Below are 19,930 nucleotides of genomic sequence, written 5' to 3'. Positions count from 1 at the left end.
TCCATCATGTCCCACTCCTGCATGGCCATGTGAATTACAACTACAGCACAGCAGCCTTTTGCCTCCAATGATATTTCTCAATTTCTTAATAAACAGAAGTGAGTTTTATTTTATGGGGCAGGGACCCCAGCATATTTTTTCCAGCTCTGGAAAAGTCCATGTTTTCATTCAAGTGGCTGTCCAGACCAAGTGGCTGCAAGAACCACCTTGTGACTATGAAACCCATGCAGGGGAGTGCAGCCCTCCTCTGTCTCTGCAGCTCCTACACCTCCCTTGGCACCTCAGAGCTCTTTCAAAAGAAAACCCCACAACCTTTACCTGAAGGAAAAAATGAGCAGATCACAAGAGCTTCAAGGCAACATGAATTGCAGCAGCAGTCAGCTCAGGGTATTTAATGGGTTTTGAGGATGGCCACAGAAGGAATGGAGGCTGTTGTTCCTCTCAGCCTCTGGCCATGGTGAGTGGACAGTGAGTGCTGCACTACAGGAATTCCACTACAGAACCTGCCAGAGAGGCCCAGAATCTCCTGTATCTAAACAGAGCTTGTCCTGCTTATTCCAGAGGAAGACACATCTTGTTCCTGTTTCATTTAATCCAGAGTGGAGACAATTAAACAGAATCAGGGCAGTCTGATTGCAGAATGAAATGCACATGTTGGACTGCAGACAGCTCCACAGCCCCCTGGTATTTGAGAGACCTTGAATCAGGTCCTCCATGAGCTCTCAGGGAGGAGAATATTTGTTTACTTTTGCTTTCCCCCACTCTGTTGCCCTGGAAAGCTCCTAAGTACTGGTGTAGTACAAATAATAATTTAACACAAGATCTTAGGCGGCTGCATGGAGCAGATTGCTCCTAGAAATGAGCCTGTCCATCTGCACAAAGCCTCTCTAATAGCTACCAGACATAGGAGCTTCTCAGCCATTGCTTATTTCATTGTGCTGTTAACTTTACAGCCTCATTATATCTAAAACACTTGCCTAACCAAACTCATTAATTAATTAGCAGCAGGCTGGGAAAGAGGATACTCCTAGGATGGTTCAGGATTGCTGCTGTAGGGAAAGAAGAGAGGAGCTCCACAAAGCCTGGAAGAGAAACTAGAAAAAAAGAGGACCAAAGTTGCAGAAGTTGCTAACAGAAAGCAGATCCCTCCTTGCCCTGTTCTGTGCAGTGTACAGTACCCAGGGACTGAATCTATAAAATACAGATAATTAAACAGCTCAGACTCTCCCATCTTCCTCTGACACCCACAGGAAACGTGATATAGGAAATGTGAAAAGTCTATGTGCTCCTATCTTTTTTTTTTGCCCTTTCTGGCTCAGGAACTGTAATTAAAGGGAAAATCAGCCTCTCCCCTGCCTTGGAAGTGCAGTGGCACAGCTGGTTTTCATCTTGGCGAGCAGGCTCTGTCCTCAGGCTACTAAGTGCTGAGTAATTTTTACCAAGCTCTGTTTGCAGATAAACGATGTTCTTTTCTTAGCTGCTGCCAGGCAAAGCTACAAATACTTGATCTTTTATTCATTTCCCATAAACTCCTAACATTGAATACTAAAATTGCAGCCAGAGATTTTTTTTTTCCACTGCCATTTATTCTCAGCATGGTCACAACTGGATTACAATTACAGACACCCACCCTTCACTGGAGCTCCACTGCAGCTCCTCGTTAACCTGAAGCTTCCAATTAAAGGCTCCTTCAGTTTCATTGATAGTTTGCATATACTCTGAGGACCCACTTCATTTTGGTTTTCCCCCAAAACACATTCCATGAGCAGGGCAACTGCTTTAAATAACTTCACACTAATTTCTGGAAAAGCCTGATGAGTGAGTGCCAGGCTCAAAGAATAGCCTGAGTGTGCAGTTTGGGGGATTTCTCTCACAGCAATAACTATAAAAATATCTGAAAAGCTTTTGACTGAACATGGCACAACCTCTGGGCAAATCCAGTGTGGACTCAGAACAAAGGAAATGATCTAGAAAGGTACAACACTGGAAACCTGTTTGAGTAGTTCAAGTTTTCTGCCGTGTTTCTTACTGAGAGCTTACCTGTTCTAAGAAACTGCGTAAGAATTAGTTAAGAATGGTAAAGAAAAGAATTTCAAAAACACTGCTTCATCTTGGCAACTCTTCTTCCACCTACCTCCAGTGAGTGAAGCCCTGAACAAGGAGCCAGCCCAGAGAGAAGGCTGAAAACTGCTATGAAATACCATGGCTAATTTTAGACTCATTTCCAGTCACGCAGTTGGAACACAGGGAGTAATGGTGCTTATAAAAGTACTTGCACACACTTTGTAAAGATAACACAGGGTTTCAAAACAATTTTTATTTCAAAGGTATTTTTGAAGTATAAGACTAAGAGTTTGTCAGATTCCCCAAACAATCCCATGCCTTTGAAGATCACCTTCCCAGCACAGACCCCAGTGTTATGGAATTACTAGTGACTGGTCTCTGTAGGATCAGCCCCTGATGCAAGTCAACTTTCTGTTTAAGCCATAAAGGAGGGAGGAGGAAGGAGAAAAACAAATCTGCAAATCAACAGGCATTAACAAAAGAAAAAGGATGAGGTAGAGGTAACTTTTCTTTTAAAAAGTGAAAATTTGAACTGCTGCCTTGGTAGCTGTGGCAGAGAGGGCATTATCATCCCTTTCTGCTGTCTGTTACAGTGGGCATGCACAGCTGAAGAACAGCTTCAGCCTGAATTCAACATTTGCAGCTTATTTCAAAGCATGACACAAAACAATCACCACACTGCAAGTGCAGCATGAAAGGGTCCTGGCCTGACTCTGCTGCTCACTGATCCCTGCTTAGATCCAGCTTAAACCCCAGAAACCAGCAGGACAGGATGGATTTGTGTTTCCAGATAGGAAAGCTGGGGTAAAGGCTCTGCTTGGGATTCTGAACCAAGGTACAATGTTTCTTGTTCTTGCTGGCCTTTAGGATGGATGTGGCTGTCTTCTCTCAGCCCACAGAGCTCTGTTTAAACACTAGGGTAAAGGTATTCTGTTGTGTAGTTTCTAATTTTAAGTGTTTTCAAGCATTTAAAATGGACTGTAAATGTCTGAAGCTCCAGGGGAGTGAATCTGTGCCATCTTTCCATTATTAAAGTGGTGACCCAGGACTGGACTTTGATCCAAACTATGTGTCAGGGCAGTGCCAGGAGATGCTGGGGCTCAGTGCTGTTCTGTGACTCAAGTGTGAGAGGGAAACAGTCCATGTTAAACACGCTGCACATGGAGCACTCTTCTTAAGTGCCTTGTAAAACACATAAAACATCACTTAGAAACACATTCACCACTGCTGACCACACAGGTTTTTCTATTTAATAGAAATTAAATTAGTAGCTTAATATACAGAATGTGACACTTTCCAGTCCAGTAGTTTCCAATTCCCGCTTTCAAGTCGCAGTTACTGTACAAAAATAACAACAACAAAGAGCAACCCAAGACTAAACACTGTCACTAACACACTGGGCCCAGGAAGGCTAAGTTTACATGGAGCTACACATGCCAAAGGATACAGAGAGCTGGAGCCCGGGGTGCAGCATGCAGGAGCAGGCGGTGCTGCGGCCCTCACCGTGCCCCGTAGCCGTACAGGAAGGGCTCCTCTGGCCGGTAGCCGTAGGCAGTCGCGGGGCGCCCGGGACCCGCCGTGCTCGGAGCGAAGCCATCCACGGCCAGGCTGCAGAAACGAGAGAGAGAGAGAAACTGCACAGCTCTGTGTGCCAGGGAAGGAACAGCAGTGCTGCTGGCTCCAGCTGCTCCTGCTGCTGCTGCCTGTCTGGGCTTACCTGAAACAGAGGGCACACAAAATAAACAGCAGTTCTGTTTGTTGAAGGCCCTTGACGACAGGTCAAGGATTTTCACACTTTTGTAAGTTTAATCCCCAATATGGAAATGGACCAATCTTCCAATTCCAGCTTCAGCTAATGAAATCATTTACCCCAAGTTTGCTCCCCCCTAACTCACTTTTGGTTACATCTCTCAGGGCCTGAGGAAGTGAGGTGTCCTTGATAGCCAGGCCTGGAGAGGAATTGTGTCTGCCCAAAACGTCAGTAGCTAGCACTGTATATGGAGTTTAGAGCTATACACTAAAGAACTGCAGGATTGCAAAGAGATGAAAAATATACAAGCTAAAATCCTAAGGCATGATGGTTTTGTGAGGGAACTTTGCCAGCTGTGTTCCCCTTCTGGACACCACTTCCCTGGTGGAAAACGAAATGCTGTGGAGACATCAGTGCAACTCCAATCAGGGAAAGGCTTTCAGATCCAAGAGGAATCCCAGGAGAGACCAAAGTCTTCTCTTCCCTCCTTTCTCAGATTTACTGGCCAAGCACTTTCTTCCCTGACTCAGTGTTTCCCTCTGTACATTACAGTTACCATGTCCTTCAGGCTTCTGGCAAAACCTGCTGTAAGCCTGCCCTGCACAGCACATCTGAAGAGTCTCTTTCCCTGCCTTCAGTCCATTTCTGAGGTACATGGAGAACACCAGCTAAAAGAGAGAATATCTGATGAAAGATGGTGCTTCTGGTGGGATACAAGAGTGGCAGCCAAATGGCAGAAGGAATTAAACACATACTGAAAAGCTATGTACTAATGAGACAGAGTAATTATTTTTTCATGTAAAACAGCATCTTTTACACCTAAAAAGTCCCACAACAATGAGTTAGATACTAAAACACAAGAACTGCATAGGGAAAAGTGGCACATATTTCATGCTCAGCAATAACTCATGCAGGAGGTAGAGGAAAAACGAGCATTGCCCAAGACACTGGACTGCTGCCTATTCAGAGCTATGTCACTTCTTAGCTTCCCCTTCAGTAGGGGACAAATGGAAAAGGATCCTGATTTATTGTCTGACTAAAGATGCATTGAAAGGAGCCAAACTTCCCCTGTGAAGACTGTCAAAACACAAAGCAAAGTGCTTTTGGAGTGGGGAAAAGCTGAACCTCATTACTGCCAATTATCCATATGGAACATGGGTTATGCAAGAGCCAAGGCTGGGAAAGAACGACCCCTGCAGAAGATGTACAATGGGTGGGCCCCAGGCCCTGGCTCTGCAAGAAGCTGGCACAGCTGAATTGCTTGGGCTGAAAGGGCTCAGCTGCATGGGGGGGACCACGTCCATCTCTGTCCTCACAAAGGCACTTTCCTTGGATTGTATCTCAGTGAGGCCCTAGAAAAGGATCCCTAGTGCCTGGTTTCTCAGAAAAGGAGCTCACTCATGGGATATCCTGATAGTCAGGTGAAGGTGGAAGGTCTGAGGCTGAGATTTGTCCTTTGAGATGGAAGGGGCACAATCAATAGCCAAGCTACAGAGAAAAAAAAAATCACTGTTTTACTTGATGTATCTTGAGAAATGCTGTGAGCTGAAAGTGCTTTGCATTTCCACATCTGCCTGTGTGTATCTGAACTGGCAACACCCATCTCCTCACTGCTGCAGAGCCCTCAGCCCCACCCTGCAGGCTGACCAGCCCTTCAGCACAGCAGAGAGCAGCAGAGTGGCCCTGGTGCATCCTGCAGTGGTGAATGCACTCCTCTCACCACCCATTCCTGCCTGTATCCACTCCAAAGCCCTCTTACCCTTTTCCAAGCCCATTAGGAAATGAGCTGGTGACCTCTGAGGCACCTTCCCCAGATGCCTCCTTTGTACCTTGCCAACAACAGCTTTCTCATTATCAGGCCTGAAGCTTTGAAAGACTCCTGAAAGAGGGGATTAAGAGAAATCCTGTTACTTTGTGTTTATCTCTCATCTCCAGAAACCCCAAACCCAGCGGTCACCTCAGCCAGCCCCTGCCTCTCGTGTGTCACTGCTTTCAGTGTGCAAAGGCACAGACAGACAGACAGACAGAGCTCACCCAGGCTGCCCTGGGCTGCAGTGTCTCCATATCAGGCCCAAAGCTCTTGTGAACAAGCCAGCCAGGACAAGCATGAAGCTGACCAGTTTGTTTGGCAGTTCAGAAAACAAACCATTGAACAAACTTCTATAAACCAATGCCAACTCCTTCAGGGTTCTTTCAGTACTGTCAGTGCCACAAGTTAACAATGTACTAAAAGGAGGCACAGTGGGAATTGGGAGTGCAGGGTCTGGGTCTGCTGTGCTTCTACAAATTCCCAGTGACACCAGAGATGTTCCATTGCAGAGAAGCAGGACCCTGTAAGGCTACCTTTAAACTTAGGAGTTTCATTGCTTTCCTCCAAAGATCCTTAAAACATCTACAGCTGATTTCTAATGAAGAGTTATTTAACAGAAAATGCTTTTCTGGGTTTATCTTTCCATGATGTTTTCTGTGACTGTAACAATGTTAGCTGTGGGTAAGTTGGTACAATAGGGCCTTTTTGCATTCCTGCCAAACACTGCACAGCTCATTCTGGAATGATGCTCAGGTGACTGAGGAGGCTGTGGCTGCCCAGGGCTGCTGACTGCAAGTGAGGCTTGCAGCAACCGTGCCCAGGCTCACAGCAGTGCCCTCCTCAGGTCCCTGTGGCAAAGGGACACATCAGAAACAGGAGCCTGGAACGTGTCCTGAACTCCTTGGTACAGCCCAAGCTGAGCCAGCACGGGCTCTTGGGGCGAGGTGTAATAACGGCCTGAGCCACGCGGTGGCAATGGGCCTCTATCCCTGCAGGCTGAGCTCTCCCAGCCACTTCCAGCTCAGGAATCCTCACTCAAAGAGCTTCTAAATGTATTTAAACTGATAACGAGAGCAGGGAAAATATGGTTTCAATCACATTCTCAACAAATCAGGTTTTTAATATCTTTTTTATAAATGTGTAAGTAATTAGGTAAAGATCCCTAGAGTTTAAACTTTGAGGAGTATCAGTTATTTCCAAATGGTTCAGACATATGTTAGTGTCCTGAAGAAAACTGGAAGAGATGGATCAGCTGATAACTGCTTTGGACAGTCAAAAAAAAAACACCCCTCAAAAACCCAAGAACAACCACAGAAAATCACATTAAAACACCTTGATCAAATCACTACACTCCCTCCTATCGAAATCTTTCCCTGAAGTAAATGAAGTCTTGACCATGCTTGAAAAGAACTGGCCTCATTTTTGCACATTAGTGCTCTTGAAGCATAGCAGCTTTGCCTGCTGGATTGTTTGCACTGGCAGCCTGCAGCACGGAGCTGTGGGAGCTGAAGGAAGGGTCCTGAGCCCAGGAGGTGACACAGGGTGGGACAACCACAGAGCCAGCACGGGCCTGGAGAGAGAGCCTGGCTCGCTCCCGAGGCTGCCAGGCCAAGGGCACAACCACCGAGGTGAGGATGGATTTAAAAACAAGTCCTGATGAATCCCTGCCCCTTCTGCCAAGAACAGCACAAGGGGAGAGCCAGCAGAGATGGCAGCTCCGTGGCTGTAAACACTTGCTGGATAACAACTGGCCTGAGATCATGATCTGTGCCATGTGTGCTCAGATTTATACCAGCAATCAACCTCAAGACTTGCTCCTAAGAAAAACATTGTTGGCTTTATGCTACAGCATCTACCAGGAAATTCAGTGCAAGCAGCAAGCCTGTCTCCCATAATAATGATACTTTACTTGACTCAGTCCTCACAGGGATTATTATTCTTGCTGGGATGCTAATATAGCTGTAGAGTTTATGCAGGAGAGGAATTGTCCACTGGGGCAGCAACACTCATGCCTGAGCTGGTGTTTTTCCTCCCAGTGCTGCCTGGTGTGTACCTGGGCAGCCAGAAGTGCAGGCAGCCCTGCAGCTGCAGGGTGATTGGGAGGCCAGAGCAGCAGAGCAGGCTCAGCTGCAGGCTCAGCTGCAGTCACTGCAGGCAGCCCTGGCTCACAGCACAGCCCTGCTCTTGTGCAGAGCTCAGCCCCACGCCTGGGGCTCATGGAGTTAACCAGTGAGCAGCCCAGCTAATTACTGTGTACTGCTAACCTCAGTTGCTGGTTCATTTTGAGACCCTTTAAAATATGAACTGTGTATTTTACCCCTATGCACTCTCTTAATGATTTGTTTTTTTTAGACTGAAATCACTTCCAGCCATCAGTTATACTCGAGGTCTCTACACATGCACTTCTCCAAGCACAAATATTTCTTTTTCCTATTGGTCTGCCAGCCCCTGTCAGAGCAAATTTCACTTTAAACTAAATGCTGTGATACTTAAAACCTCTTGGATTACTCAGGCTGCTAGTGTGATCTATGACCTTCCCCAAATGACAGCTGAACTTTCCAATTTGCTTGTACTGCTAGGGAACTGAGGAACACATGCTGAAGAGGAAAATGTTCCTGATGTGCATGAGTGAGGAGAGATTTCTGAACAGCCCTGCTTATTGGTGATTCAGAGCATCCAAATTAATATAGCCATGTAGGATCTTAGGTGCCCTGACAGAATTCAAGGTGTAAAGAGCAGTTTGTGTCCTGTCTCCCAGCAGGAAATGGAAGCCAGCATCCTGCTGCATCCACAAACCCCTTCTGAGCTAGACAGGCTTTGGACCAGACAGAATCCATGGATGTGTGGAAGGCTCAGCAGGCTCCCACAGGGAGCACTCCTCTGGGAAATCCTCTGTGGGGTGTCTGTGCTGCTCCCCAGGGCAGGGCAGAGAGGCTGGGCTGGGTCATTAACACCTGGCTAATTAACACCAGGGTGCAGAGTGACCGTGGCACTGCACACCCCCACCCTGTCCACAGCAGTGCTCACACTGGGACCAGTGCTGCTGCTGACAGGGGCTCAAACCACAGCCTAATTCCCAGGTACTAATTCCACCAGCAGGGCCTCAGAAAGAAAAGTCCAGCATCACTGGGGAGATTCTTGGTCAAAAGTAAACACCTGAAATCCAACTGAAAGCCCCCAGTAGGATCCATGGATCTTGGAGTGGTCCCAGCAGGAAGCAGTGCCTGGGAAGCAGGTCTGAAGCAGTTTGGCACACATTGTACCAGACTGTCACTGTGTAAGTGACAGTGGCTCCAGAAAAGCCTTTGAGGGTGAAATACCAGTTTAGGAACTTACACTTTAGAGACAAAATTTCATTTGTTTCTGCCCAAAATTAAGGCACCCTGGAATCACTGCCCCCTGAAAATGAACTGCAAGCTAAACACAGAGCGCTTCCACCAGAGCCAAGATTTTACCTCTAATTCCTTTCATTCTAAGCTTTTTCTAAAACCCAAGATACAAGATTTATAAGCTTATTAAAAATAAAATCTGTTTTTGTTAATCTATAGATTTTTAATGATGTAGATGCTCAGACCAGCCAAACACTACTTGCAACTCTCAGCTCATCAGCAGCCCTACCAATCCCAGTGAAGGGCTCACACCCAAAGCTCTCCAATGCTCCAGGGAGCTGCCAGGGGGTTTCCATGCAGGTGTCAACAGGCAGCCTCTGCTGACACAAGTGGCACCTCTGATCACACCTGCAGCTCTCCAAAACCCCTCTTGAGGATCAGAGAGAGGGGTTAGAACCAGAGGGGCTCTGAGCATCTTTCAGAAGCCTGGTATCAGTTCAGTTCACAGCAGTCCCACTGTTTCCTCTGTACCTTCTCTGGCTATTACACACACACATACATAATACCCTGGTTATTACTGTTCCTAAAAGTCACTCTGCACTCCCAAGCCACCCCCACCTCAGCCCAGGCAGGTGTTCAGAATTTCAGCTGCACATCACTTAAATCCTACATTTTCTGTTCCAGGAACCCACTCATGTGTGACAGCACAGTTCCCATCCCATTTCCTTATAAACTCTCATGCCATGAACCCCTGTATTGCACAATGCTGGACTGATTCCTGTGTGTAGCAGACAAAACAAATTCTGTTCTGATGAACACTGGAGGCTGTGCTTTCCCCTCAGGAGGTGCCAGAGCCACGGGAGTGGCACAGCAGTCTCTAATCTCCAGACAAGCACAGCATTATAACCTGTACAAATGAGATGCAGCTCACTGATCAGAACTCTTGCCAACAAAACCCAAGTTTGCCAGCAGCAAAGGCTGCATTTTTTCTCTCATCTCGGTGTTTGTGTTTGTTCCTGAAGTGTTGATGAGAGCTGGTGTGAGACAAGGACTGCAGTACAGGGCAGTGTAATGACAAGGGGGATGCTCAGCCCTGCCAGCCCCATCAGCAGACTGCTTGGTGAATGCTGCAGCTCCCTCCCTCCCTCCCGAGGTTCCCTCTGCACAGAGACCAGGCATGGAAAGCCAAGGGAGCTGGGGCACCCAGGCCCTGACCCATTGCACAAGCAGGGATTAAGGCACTGTGTGGACCCCAGCAGAGCAGGTGGGAAATGGTTTTGAATCCCCCAGAACACACAGACCTCCAGCTTCCAAAGCTGCCTGCAGGTGTGACACATTGAGCTAACCCTCTGCAGGTACCAAGGAACCTTCCCACCTGAGCCAAGGCTCAGAGCTCCTGAAGCCATGGACTCTGGGGCCTTTCTGCTGACATTCCCTGGCAGATGAGCCCTGGGTGGCACCCCAGGTGAAGGACATCACAAAGGGACACAGTTCCTTCTGTCCTTGCTTTAAACCCAGGGATTGAGATGATGATCCCATTTCCTCCTACAAGCCAGTTACCTCTGGTTTGCCTTCACTGACCATAAATCTTCTGTCCTTCAGAGTAAGAGCAGAAAGCAGGGGTTATGGAGAAAGTCCATACAACTGAGAAGCCTTAGGAAAAAACAATGTTTCTTTATATAATGTCTTGTAACTGTAGATTCTCCCACTGCTGCTAATGACGTTAAACTATAAACCACAAATCTCCTAAATTCTGCCTCTCATGACCCCAAGTTGTTCTCCCCTATCTGTGAAGCTTTTTGTTTTCATGCTTTTTATTCTTCAAGCTCAAATGGGAGGGGGGTTTTGTGGCAGTGTCTGTGACTGTGCTCGCTGCATCAATCACCCAAGTCCATCCCTACATTAGCAATAATGTCCCTTAAACAGTAAAATTGTACCTGCTCACAAGACAGAAAATATCCAAATGAACCTGTGCAATAATACTTTAGCTCCCTTGTGCATCATAACACAGCTTTTATGGATATGATCATGTCTGTCCTTTCATGTGATCCAGCTTTCTTCAGTCTACTTAATGACTTCAAGTTTCCAATTGCTTCTGGACTTGTTGCCCAGTTGTATCTCAGCACAATCCTGCTGTTTCTCCCATTTAATTACAAACAAATGGAAAGCTGACAATGCTGGAGAAATGAGCACTGTGTCTTCTGTGTCAGGCTCCAGCTATGCACCAAGCAATAACCACGCCAAAATTCACTGGGGGAAGGCAGCATTAAAAAAAAATATTTCCCAACTGAATAGTAAGAAAGCATTGAACCCAAACCAAATGACCTTGCTTAGCCAAATTCAGTGTGAGCCTTGCTTGAAAGCTGTAGCTGCTGCCATCCCTGCTCTGCAAACACAGCCTGGGATTTGGCCTCATTTTCTTGCTCTGTCAGTTACCTGCTGTGTGATCCTGGACAAGTTGCTCCTTTTCTCCATGACCTCAGTTTCCCATTGGAGTATTGGAAGAGAAAACACCCCAGACATTAAAGACAGCCAAATGACAAACTACAGTAATGAGAAGACTCAAATTAGACTGACATAGACAGAAAAGACTTTTGCTTATTCTATAAAACTCTTTAGGAAAAAAGATTATCTGTGCTCTGCTAGAAAGGCAACCAATCCCCAGCAGGGCCAGGGGGCAGGACAGCAGCTCAAAGGCTGCAGTTGTGTCCTGCAGCCACATTGCTCCTGAGAAGGGCACCAGGAGAGCTCCTGCAGCATCCCTGCAGCCAGGCTCACAGCTCTGCCACACAGACAGGGAGTTACTCAGCCATTCTCTACAGGATTTCTTAAAAGGTCAAGTGCACAGACAGAGCTGGAACGGAAATCAACAGCTCTGGCTTTCCATTCTAAGCCTGACAGAAACATCTCCTGTGCTCTTGGCTCAACTGTCCAAACCCACTGATTAGATACATCCATTTCTTAAGAATTAATTAAGAACTAAAACAAATAAAAAAGCCCTAAGGAACAGGCAGTAAAAAGCAAGATGTCCTTTCCTCCCCCTCTCTGCCTGCACAGTCCAAAGTGTTCGTGTCAACTCCATAAACTGAAGAGTACATTGCCTTAATGTGAACTAGGGATAGGCCTGGCTTGGGAAGCTTTCACACCTCTCCTTTAATTCTCTTCAGCAAGCTCAGTGTTAGGCTGGGGACAGAAAGCTTCAGGCAAATACCTGAGCAGAGTGAGATGCTGAAGTTCCACAGGGGTGACTGGTGTCACTGCCCAGATCAGGATGTGCTCCAGCTTCCATCAGCCTTCCCATTTGCACACAGAAGTGCTCCTTGCTTCCTTGCAGAGCAGCTCACTGAAAACGTACTCAGAGACAAGTAGCTGAAGCAAAAATGCAGCTTTTTGGTGGAGAACTTTCCCTTGAAATGTTTATACAAACTCCTCAAGCCCAAGCACAGCCACTCAGTTCTGCCCATGAACACCAATGGTGGCAAAGGCCTCTGTTGTGCACCAAAGCAAGGCCCAGGGCACTGGTGACACCGTGCTGTCTGCAGGGCAGCCCAGTGGGGATGAGAATCCAGATGCTGGAGGGAAGGAGGGAGGGAGAGTCAAGAAATCTGTTCTGCTCTGGCTTCCAGCTGCAGCCAATAAAAGCTTTCAAAGCCTTTCTGAAAGTGAACATTGCTGGGGGATTTGCAGCGCTCGCTCCAGCACACGCAGCAAATGCAGTTGCTGTGTTACTACTGATGAAGAAACTTTGAATATTCTTTTACCACCACAGAGGATTGTCCTGATTTCAAACACTTTTATATATATCAGCACAGGGCCCTAGTGAAATCTTGTTGAGATCTATCCCAAATCAGCAAAGATTTTCGTGAAAATCAAGAAGAAAATAAATCTCAATGTCTCTTACTGATTTTTTTCTTAGGAATAACAATGGATATATCAGGAAACAAGGCAGATACAAATACAGACAAGGAATGTGTTCTTGGAGATCTATATCTTGGAGTAGCATTATTATATAAAAAACTCAAACAAATGAAAAATCAAATGTTTCCAGACTAAAAAGGTTGATCAGGGAGTACTGGAAAAAAAAATTTAAAAAGCTCAAAATCCCAAAGGCAAATAAACTTTGTAAGCCAATTTATTATTTTTTTAAATCTCAGAGTTAAAAAACCATCACCCTGGTTTTCCAGAGGGAAAAGGGTGGGTCAGTCTTTGGAGTTGGATGGTTGAGACTGATAAACACAGAATCAGAATAAAATTTTAGAATCAAAACAATTCTAAGTATTTGGCAAAGAAATTAATTTGATATATTCATTTTTATGCTAGAGACTTGCTCAGAGCACATGTTCAGTTCAGATAATAACCACAAGAAATATCCCACTGATATATGGGCCTTTTTAAAACTCCTCATTTTAAGTTTAATTTTGAATCCTGTGAGCATGCTTAAACCCAGCACACAAAACACCCCTCACTTTATTACAGTTTTAAATCTTTCTTCCAGATCTGGCCTTGCAACCACTTGTCTTGATAAAATAGGTCACTTGAAAAAGGAAAGCTCAATAAAATGAATTACAAAACCAACAAGATTAAACTGATTGTGCTGTTTTTGTACAGTGCAGCCGAATTCTGCAAATATGCTGCTGGCTGTGGTTTGGCATTTAACAGCATGTGATCAGTGAGAAGGAGGAAATTTTATTCTCATTAACTGTTGCAGATTTACTGCAGTGAAAAAGGGCTATGTAACCTGAGAAGTGACAGAATGGAAAGATCAAAGCAGCAGTCTGGAAACTAAATAAACCTTCTGGCTACTTCCTGCAAGGAAAATTCACTCTGGCAATGTAAAACAGAGTCCAGTTAAAAACTACTCTCAGTTTTATGAGCTGTCACAGCAGCTTGAGTGGTTTGGACCAGTCAAGTTTAGAACATTATATTTCCTTGTTTTTGTCTCAGATACTTCTGTAAGCAGTTTTATAGTTTTTTTTCTTTTTTTTTTTTATTTTTTCTTTTTAAAGAGAAAAATAAAATTCTTTTCTTTTGGTTGAAATCGAGAAGGTCACAGCTAAACTCATTAAAAACAAGCAGGTCTTCATTTGCACATTCCATTCGCCTTTACTGCATTTTAATATTTTACTTGGAGATTTATAAGCAATGTACATTTGCTTTAATAACTCTTCCGCATTCTGTTCACTTATTGTTTAATATAAGTGCAAATCAGTTTACAGAGCCCAGATGGCTTGTAACCAGGGAGCCAGTCTATTCCTAGTAGCACATCTGGAGGGACTGAGCAGCAGACAGAACGTGGGAATTAATTAATGTTACATTTCAGAAGAGACAGGCCCAGGTTTGGGGGATTTTTTGCTAAGACATTCCAAAGGACTTGAGCTCACTGCTACAGCATTTGGGTATTCTTTTAAAATTCTTAATAGCAACCTAAACCATGATGGTTAAATGAGGCCAACTGCAGGTGGAATATAATAAAATAAAAAGCAACTAAAAAATGTAAAAAAAAAGTGACTGCAAGTAAAAGAGGCCCAAGTATCCTGTATTCCAAAAGAGCTGAAGTGCATTAAAACCTCAATACTTATTCTCTTCCCAAACAGCATCTGCAACTTGCTGAAAAAACTCTGCTATTTTAGCACTGTTAAAATATTCCCCAGCAAGCTATTTCATCTCTACCATACTGCTGCAATTGTTGGAGCAATTAAACCTCTCTTACAGTAAATGAAACAAGGGCAACCTGATCCTTCCCAGCTCCAGACCACACACCTTGGTGAGGTGGTGTGGTCTGGTCACTGTGGGAGGAATCAGGAGAGCCCTGCCCTGCTCCGTCCCTGGCACCTGAATCTCCAGGAGGAGCTGCCCTTCTCTGCTCCATCCCTGGCACCTGAATCTCCAGGAGGAGCTGCCCTTCTCTGCTCCATCCCTGGCACCTGAATCTCCAGGAGGAGCTGCCCTTTCCCTGCTCCATCCCTGGCACCTGAATCTCCAGGAGGAGCTGCCCTTCTCCTGCTCCATCCCTGGCACCTGAATCTCCAGGAGGAGCTGCCCTTCTCTGCTCCATCCCTGGCACCTGAATCTCCAGGAGGAGCTGCCCTTCTCCAGCCCCATCCCTGGCCCCTAACTCTGCAGGAAGAAATTCCCTTCTCCTGCTCCATCCCTGGCACCTGAGTCTGTAGAAGGAACTGCCCTTCTCCTGCTCCATCCCTGGCACCTGAATCTCCAGGAGGAGCTGCCCTTCTCCTGCTCCATCCCTGGCACCTGAGTCTGCAGGAAGAAAATCCCTTCTCCTGCTCTATCCCTGGCACCTGAATCTCCAGGAGGAGCTGCCCTTCTCCTGCTCCATCCCTGGCACCTGAATCTCCAGGAGGAGCTGCCCTTCTCCTGCTCCATCCCTGGCACCTGAGTCTGCAGGAAGAAAATCCCTTCTCCTGCTCTATCCCTGGCACCTGAATCTCCAGGAGGAGCTGCCCTTCTCCTGCTCCATCCCTGGCACCTGAATCTCCAGGAGGAGCTGCCCTTCTCCTGCTCCATCCCTGGCACCTGACTCTGCAGGAACAAATTCCCTTGTCCTGCTCCATCCTAAGCACTTGAGTCTGCAGGAGGAACTGCCCTTCTCCTGCTCCATCCCTGGCCCCTGACTCTGCAGGAAGAAATTCCCTTCTCCTGCTCCAGATGTGGCACCAGACTGCAGGAGGAACTGCCCTTCTCTGCTCCATCCCTGGCCCCTGACTCTGCAGGAGGAGCTGCCCTTCTCCTGCTGCAGATGTGGAATCTGACTGCAGGAGGAACTGCCCCTCTCCTGCTCCATCCCTGGCACTTGACTGTGCAGGAACAAATTCCCTTCTCCAGCTCCATCCCTGGCACCTGACTCTGCAAGAACAAATTCCCTTGTCCTGCTCCATCCTAGGCACTTGAGTCTGCAGGAGGAACTGCCCTTCTCCTGCTCCAGATGTGGCACCTGACTGCAGGAGGAACTCTTTCTCCTGCTCCATCCCTGGCACCTGAATCTCCAGGAGGAACTGCCCTTCTCCAGCTCCATCCCTGGCACCTGAATCTCCAGGAGGAGCTGTCCTTCCCCTGCTCCATCCCTGGCCCCTGAGTCTGCAGGAAGAAATTCCCTTCTCCCTCCCTTCCCTTCTCCCTCCTTTCCCTTCTCCCCCAGCTGTGCTTCCCTGCCCACCTTGGCTGTCAGCTCCCAAGGACTGTGAGCATTGGCTGTGAGTGGGGGATACATGGAGAGCTCTTGGGAGCTTCTCCTCATGCTAAGGACACAGTGACAACAAATGAACACCCAAGTACATTCAAAAGTTGTTGTAGATCAAATATTGGATATGAATAATCTTGTCCTTTTATGGATATTCCTCAATTACAGCCCTAATCTTTCAGTGGTGCAAAAATTCTCCAAACTCTGGGAAAATCACATTGATGAACTGCCACAGGGTAAAATCTTCATACTCTGGAATAATCAGACACCTGTCTTCCAAAATGCTCCAGTAACTGTCCACAGCATAACAGCAGAATTTGGTCAGACACTTATTAGTGACACCTGAACTGGATTATATGATCAGGCTGCAGCACCTCTATAAACAAGGCTTTGAGCAGACAGTGTGAAAAAATAATGAAGTGACAGCCAGCAGGAATATGACAAGACCCCAAAAAAACCAAACCAAAGCAAACAAAACCCCCCAAAAACAAAACAAAAAGCCCCACAACAACAAAAATCACACACACAAAAAAAAAATCCCAAAAAACCCCACCAAACCAGAAAGAGAGAGTGCTCTAGTTTAGTACTGATGCAGAAACAAATTCCTGTAAGACACAAGGAAATTGAAGCTCTCATTCCAAAGCTCTCAGCAATGAAGCCTTGCTGTTCTGGAAGCCCCAGTGCCACAGGTCAGTACTGAAGGAGAATAACTACACAGTGAATTTTGGGGCATTTTAGCTGAGCCATGATCCAGGCAGGACCTGGAGCAGTCAAGTGAAGTCTTTATTCAATAAACTTGTCCCAGACTGTGACCAAAACCCTCCAAAAGGCAGCAGCTCCCACTTCCTTCTCACATTCTTTTAGATGTAAAATCTCAATTCCAGGAGTATGTAGCACCTGCATAGGCACTGAGGAACAAAACATCTCTGCCAGGTCCCCAGGAATAGTCAGTGCCTTTAACTTCCATAAAACTAAACTTGTAGGCACAGTTAGGATAACAGAATATGATAAAAAGGGGACTCTGCTGCCACTAAGAAGATTTTTGTGGGATTAAAAAAAAATACATGAACCAACCAAAATAAACTCCCTTATTTGTGTCCAGGAACTTCATTGGTTCTGGGCTTTTCTTTAAGGTCTTTTCAAATTCCTTTCAGTGGGATTTACAATTTGCTAATACTGATGTGTGATAAACTAATAAAACCTGCCTGCAAGGTTATAGGCCCAATTTACTAATAAAACCTAATTTAATTCTCCTGGGAAATGCAAATTAAATAGTGTCCAAATGGCAGAAGCTGAGTACAACTCTGCTGAACATATTGCAAAGGCAACTAAGTTGGGTTTTGTTTTTAAAATAAGGTTTAACTGTGGAAAAGAAGAAATTCTGCCCAGAGCTGTAGGAAATATCATTATGGTAAAATGATTCAAAGTAGAATCATCTTGTAATAGTAATTTATACTCTTTCAGGTTTTCTTTCCATTAATTAAAAGATTTTATACTCAGTATATGACCACCTCTAAGACAGGGAAGTATTACTGCCTCTCTTCAAATGGGGAGGAAAGATGTGAGTACTCTCAGCACAGACCCTGCATGAGAACAATTTTTGTCTAAAGGAGCATGGAACAGTTTGTTCTGCCTCTGATCCCTGCTGCTGTCTGCTAACACAGTGGGTTTTCAATTTTCACCCTCAGAGACAGCCTGCAAGATGGTTCTTACCTCCTGAAAGGCTGGGAAGGGAATGTTCCAAATTCTAAATAAATTGTGCTGAACTTTACTGAAAACAGAGGATGGATGAGACACACTCCCTGGCTGGGGCACCAAGATCACCAAGTCCTTCAACCCTTTCCTTCAGCAAATCTAACTGAAGGTGAGGATCTGTCTGGAACACAGCTCTAGATGTCAAAGTAGGATGCAAGTTACAGGTACAACCATTTAAAAGCAATTTGATAATCATTCACAAAGTGCACATTTGCAGTTCCTGTAGTTGACCCAGATGGGAATTCACACCACACTGCAGCAATCAATGGCAGTGAAAGGCTACAGCTCTGGGTTGTTCCACCATGAAAATTCCCAGGTTTCCAAGTGAAAAAAGGCCATGGATAGGAGCATTCCTGCCATTCAGGGTGGACTTGCAGCACATGCAGACATCAGACATGCTTAGCTCAGCTACAGATGAGCCAAGTCCCACTGAGAGTGTTGGAGCACCAGGAGCTGTGGCCAGCTCCTGTTTCCATCAAGCCCAGACACAAGAGCCTGGCTGTGCAACCTGGAATTTGCCAGGAGCAGCCACAGCTTCCCTGGGGCCAGCACAGAGCAGCCTGCAAGGGCCTGGCTGCAGGCACTGAGCCCCCAGAACATCCCAGGGACCTGTCATGGCAAAAACATGCAGGCACAGCTTTAGGCTGTAAATGCAGGCAGAGGAAAGCTGTCCCACCAAGGACAGAGACATGCAGTCACCCCATCAAACTGGCTGTGCTTGGCATGCCAAACCTCAGTGCTTCCTGGGAAGAAGCCTCAGTCAGATCTCTGCTGGGAAGAGCTGGGAGTGCACATGAACAGTGCTGGGAACAGCACACACAGCAAGGCCTTGGCTCAGAGAAAATGAGGCTTGGGCAATGGCAGCTCTGCTGCATTTTATAACAAGGTTAAAGGATCCTGCACTGGAGAAAAACTTCCTCAGGGGAAAAAAAAAAAAAAAAAAAAAGAGTTCTGGCCAGCTCTAGCATTCCTAACTATTAATCTTTTCAAAGCTATAGACTGAGAAGATTTGAGAGCTCTGTTGAGGATATTAACCAAAAATTGGCTTTTGCACTCAGAGTTTGTACCATTACCTAGCTGTAGCTGGGAAAGGTTAAGAAGTTGCCTCTTCCCCAAGGGGCAAGAAAAATACTGTGGCTATCTCTATTATAAGGTATTTAGCCATCACTATTATGTTTGTGTCTTAAGAAAGTAATTAGTCTCCAGAAGGTGATTAAAATGTGATGAATGACCATAGATTCTGGAAGATGTCTTTCAGCTGGTCTTTATCCCCTGCAGCTCAGACACTAAGCTGTCATCACATCAGCCAAAGGTGAGGGATTTTTGTTTGCCACAATCATAAAACTTTCACTCAATATTAAGCCTTATCAGAACCAGAAACCTTGAATTCAGATTTTCATAACAGATGAAAATTTCAAATCTATGCCTAATGCCCATCTGCTTCTGAAAGACAGAAAGATGATTCAAAGCTGGTAATCTAATCACAAAAGTCTTTTCCCAGCCAATGAAAAAAACCTGGATAGAAGCTGTCAAAACAACCTCCTCAGCCACATCTTTTCTGCTGAATGGAAAACATACCTTACAATCTGTCTGCATTATGCTCCAAACCTTTGAGGAAAACAAGAGATGCTGTTTATGGACTTGATCACTGCTCCTGTGGATGTTACATTCTGAAATAATTCTATTTATAGGCCTCATAGGTAACAGTACAACTCCACTAAGAATATAGTTCATGGATAAGAGCTGTAAACAGGAGCTGCAGAACACACAGGCTAGATCCCCAGAAACACAGCATTTCCCTGGGTGGCACTACCAGAAAAATGGCAGCTGCCCAGGTCTTCACTTTTGTGCTGCTTCTGCTTCATGATGACAAGTAACAGAAATAACAATTATCAGGATGTGGACATGTCCTGAATACAAAGTGAATTCAGGGCTAGATACTTTTACAATTCCCTTCAAAGTTGCTCTTTACTTCACAGTGCATGATGAGGTGAGGTGGCATTTCCAGTTCCTGAGAGTAACAC

The 19,930-nt window shown here is 45.7% G+C and overlaps 1 protein-coding gene across 4 annotated transcripts in view; it reads right to left on the bottom strand.

Moving 5' to 3' along the window:
* Window positions 1-3,292: 3,292 nt before the first annotated feature.
* Window positions 3,293-19,930, bottom strand: part of KIFAP3 (kinesin associated protein 3) — a 70,285-nt gene continuing 53,647 nt past the window's right edge. For all 4 annotated transcript variants that reach the window (XM_077181944.1, XM_054638667.2, XM_054638668.2 and 1 more), the window contains one exon: window positions 3,293-3,672. Coding sequence is in view for 3 of the 4 variants with exons in the window: in XM_054638667.2 (XP_054494642.1) it covers window positions 3,564-3,672 (109 nt within the window). In the remaining variant the exon portion in view is untranslated. The remainder of the gene's footprint in view (window positions 3,673-19,930) is intronic.

The sequence above is a fragment of the Agelaius phoeniceus genome, chromosome 8 (assembly GCF_051311805.1).
Source record: "Agelaius phoeniceus isolate bAgePho1 chromosome 8, bAgePho1.hap1, whole genome shotgun sequence".
Lineage (NCBI taxonomy): Eukaryota > Metazoa > Chordata > Aves > Passeriformes > Icteridae > Agelaius > Agelaius phoeniceus.
This window is presented reverse-complemented; position numbering and strand designations above follow the sequence as displayed.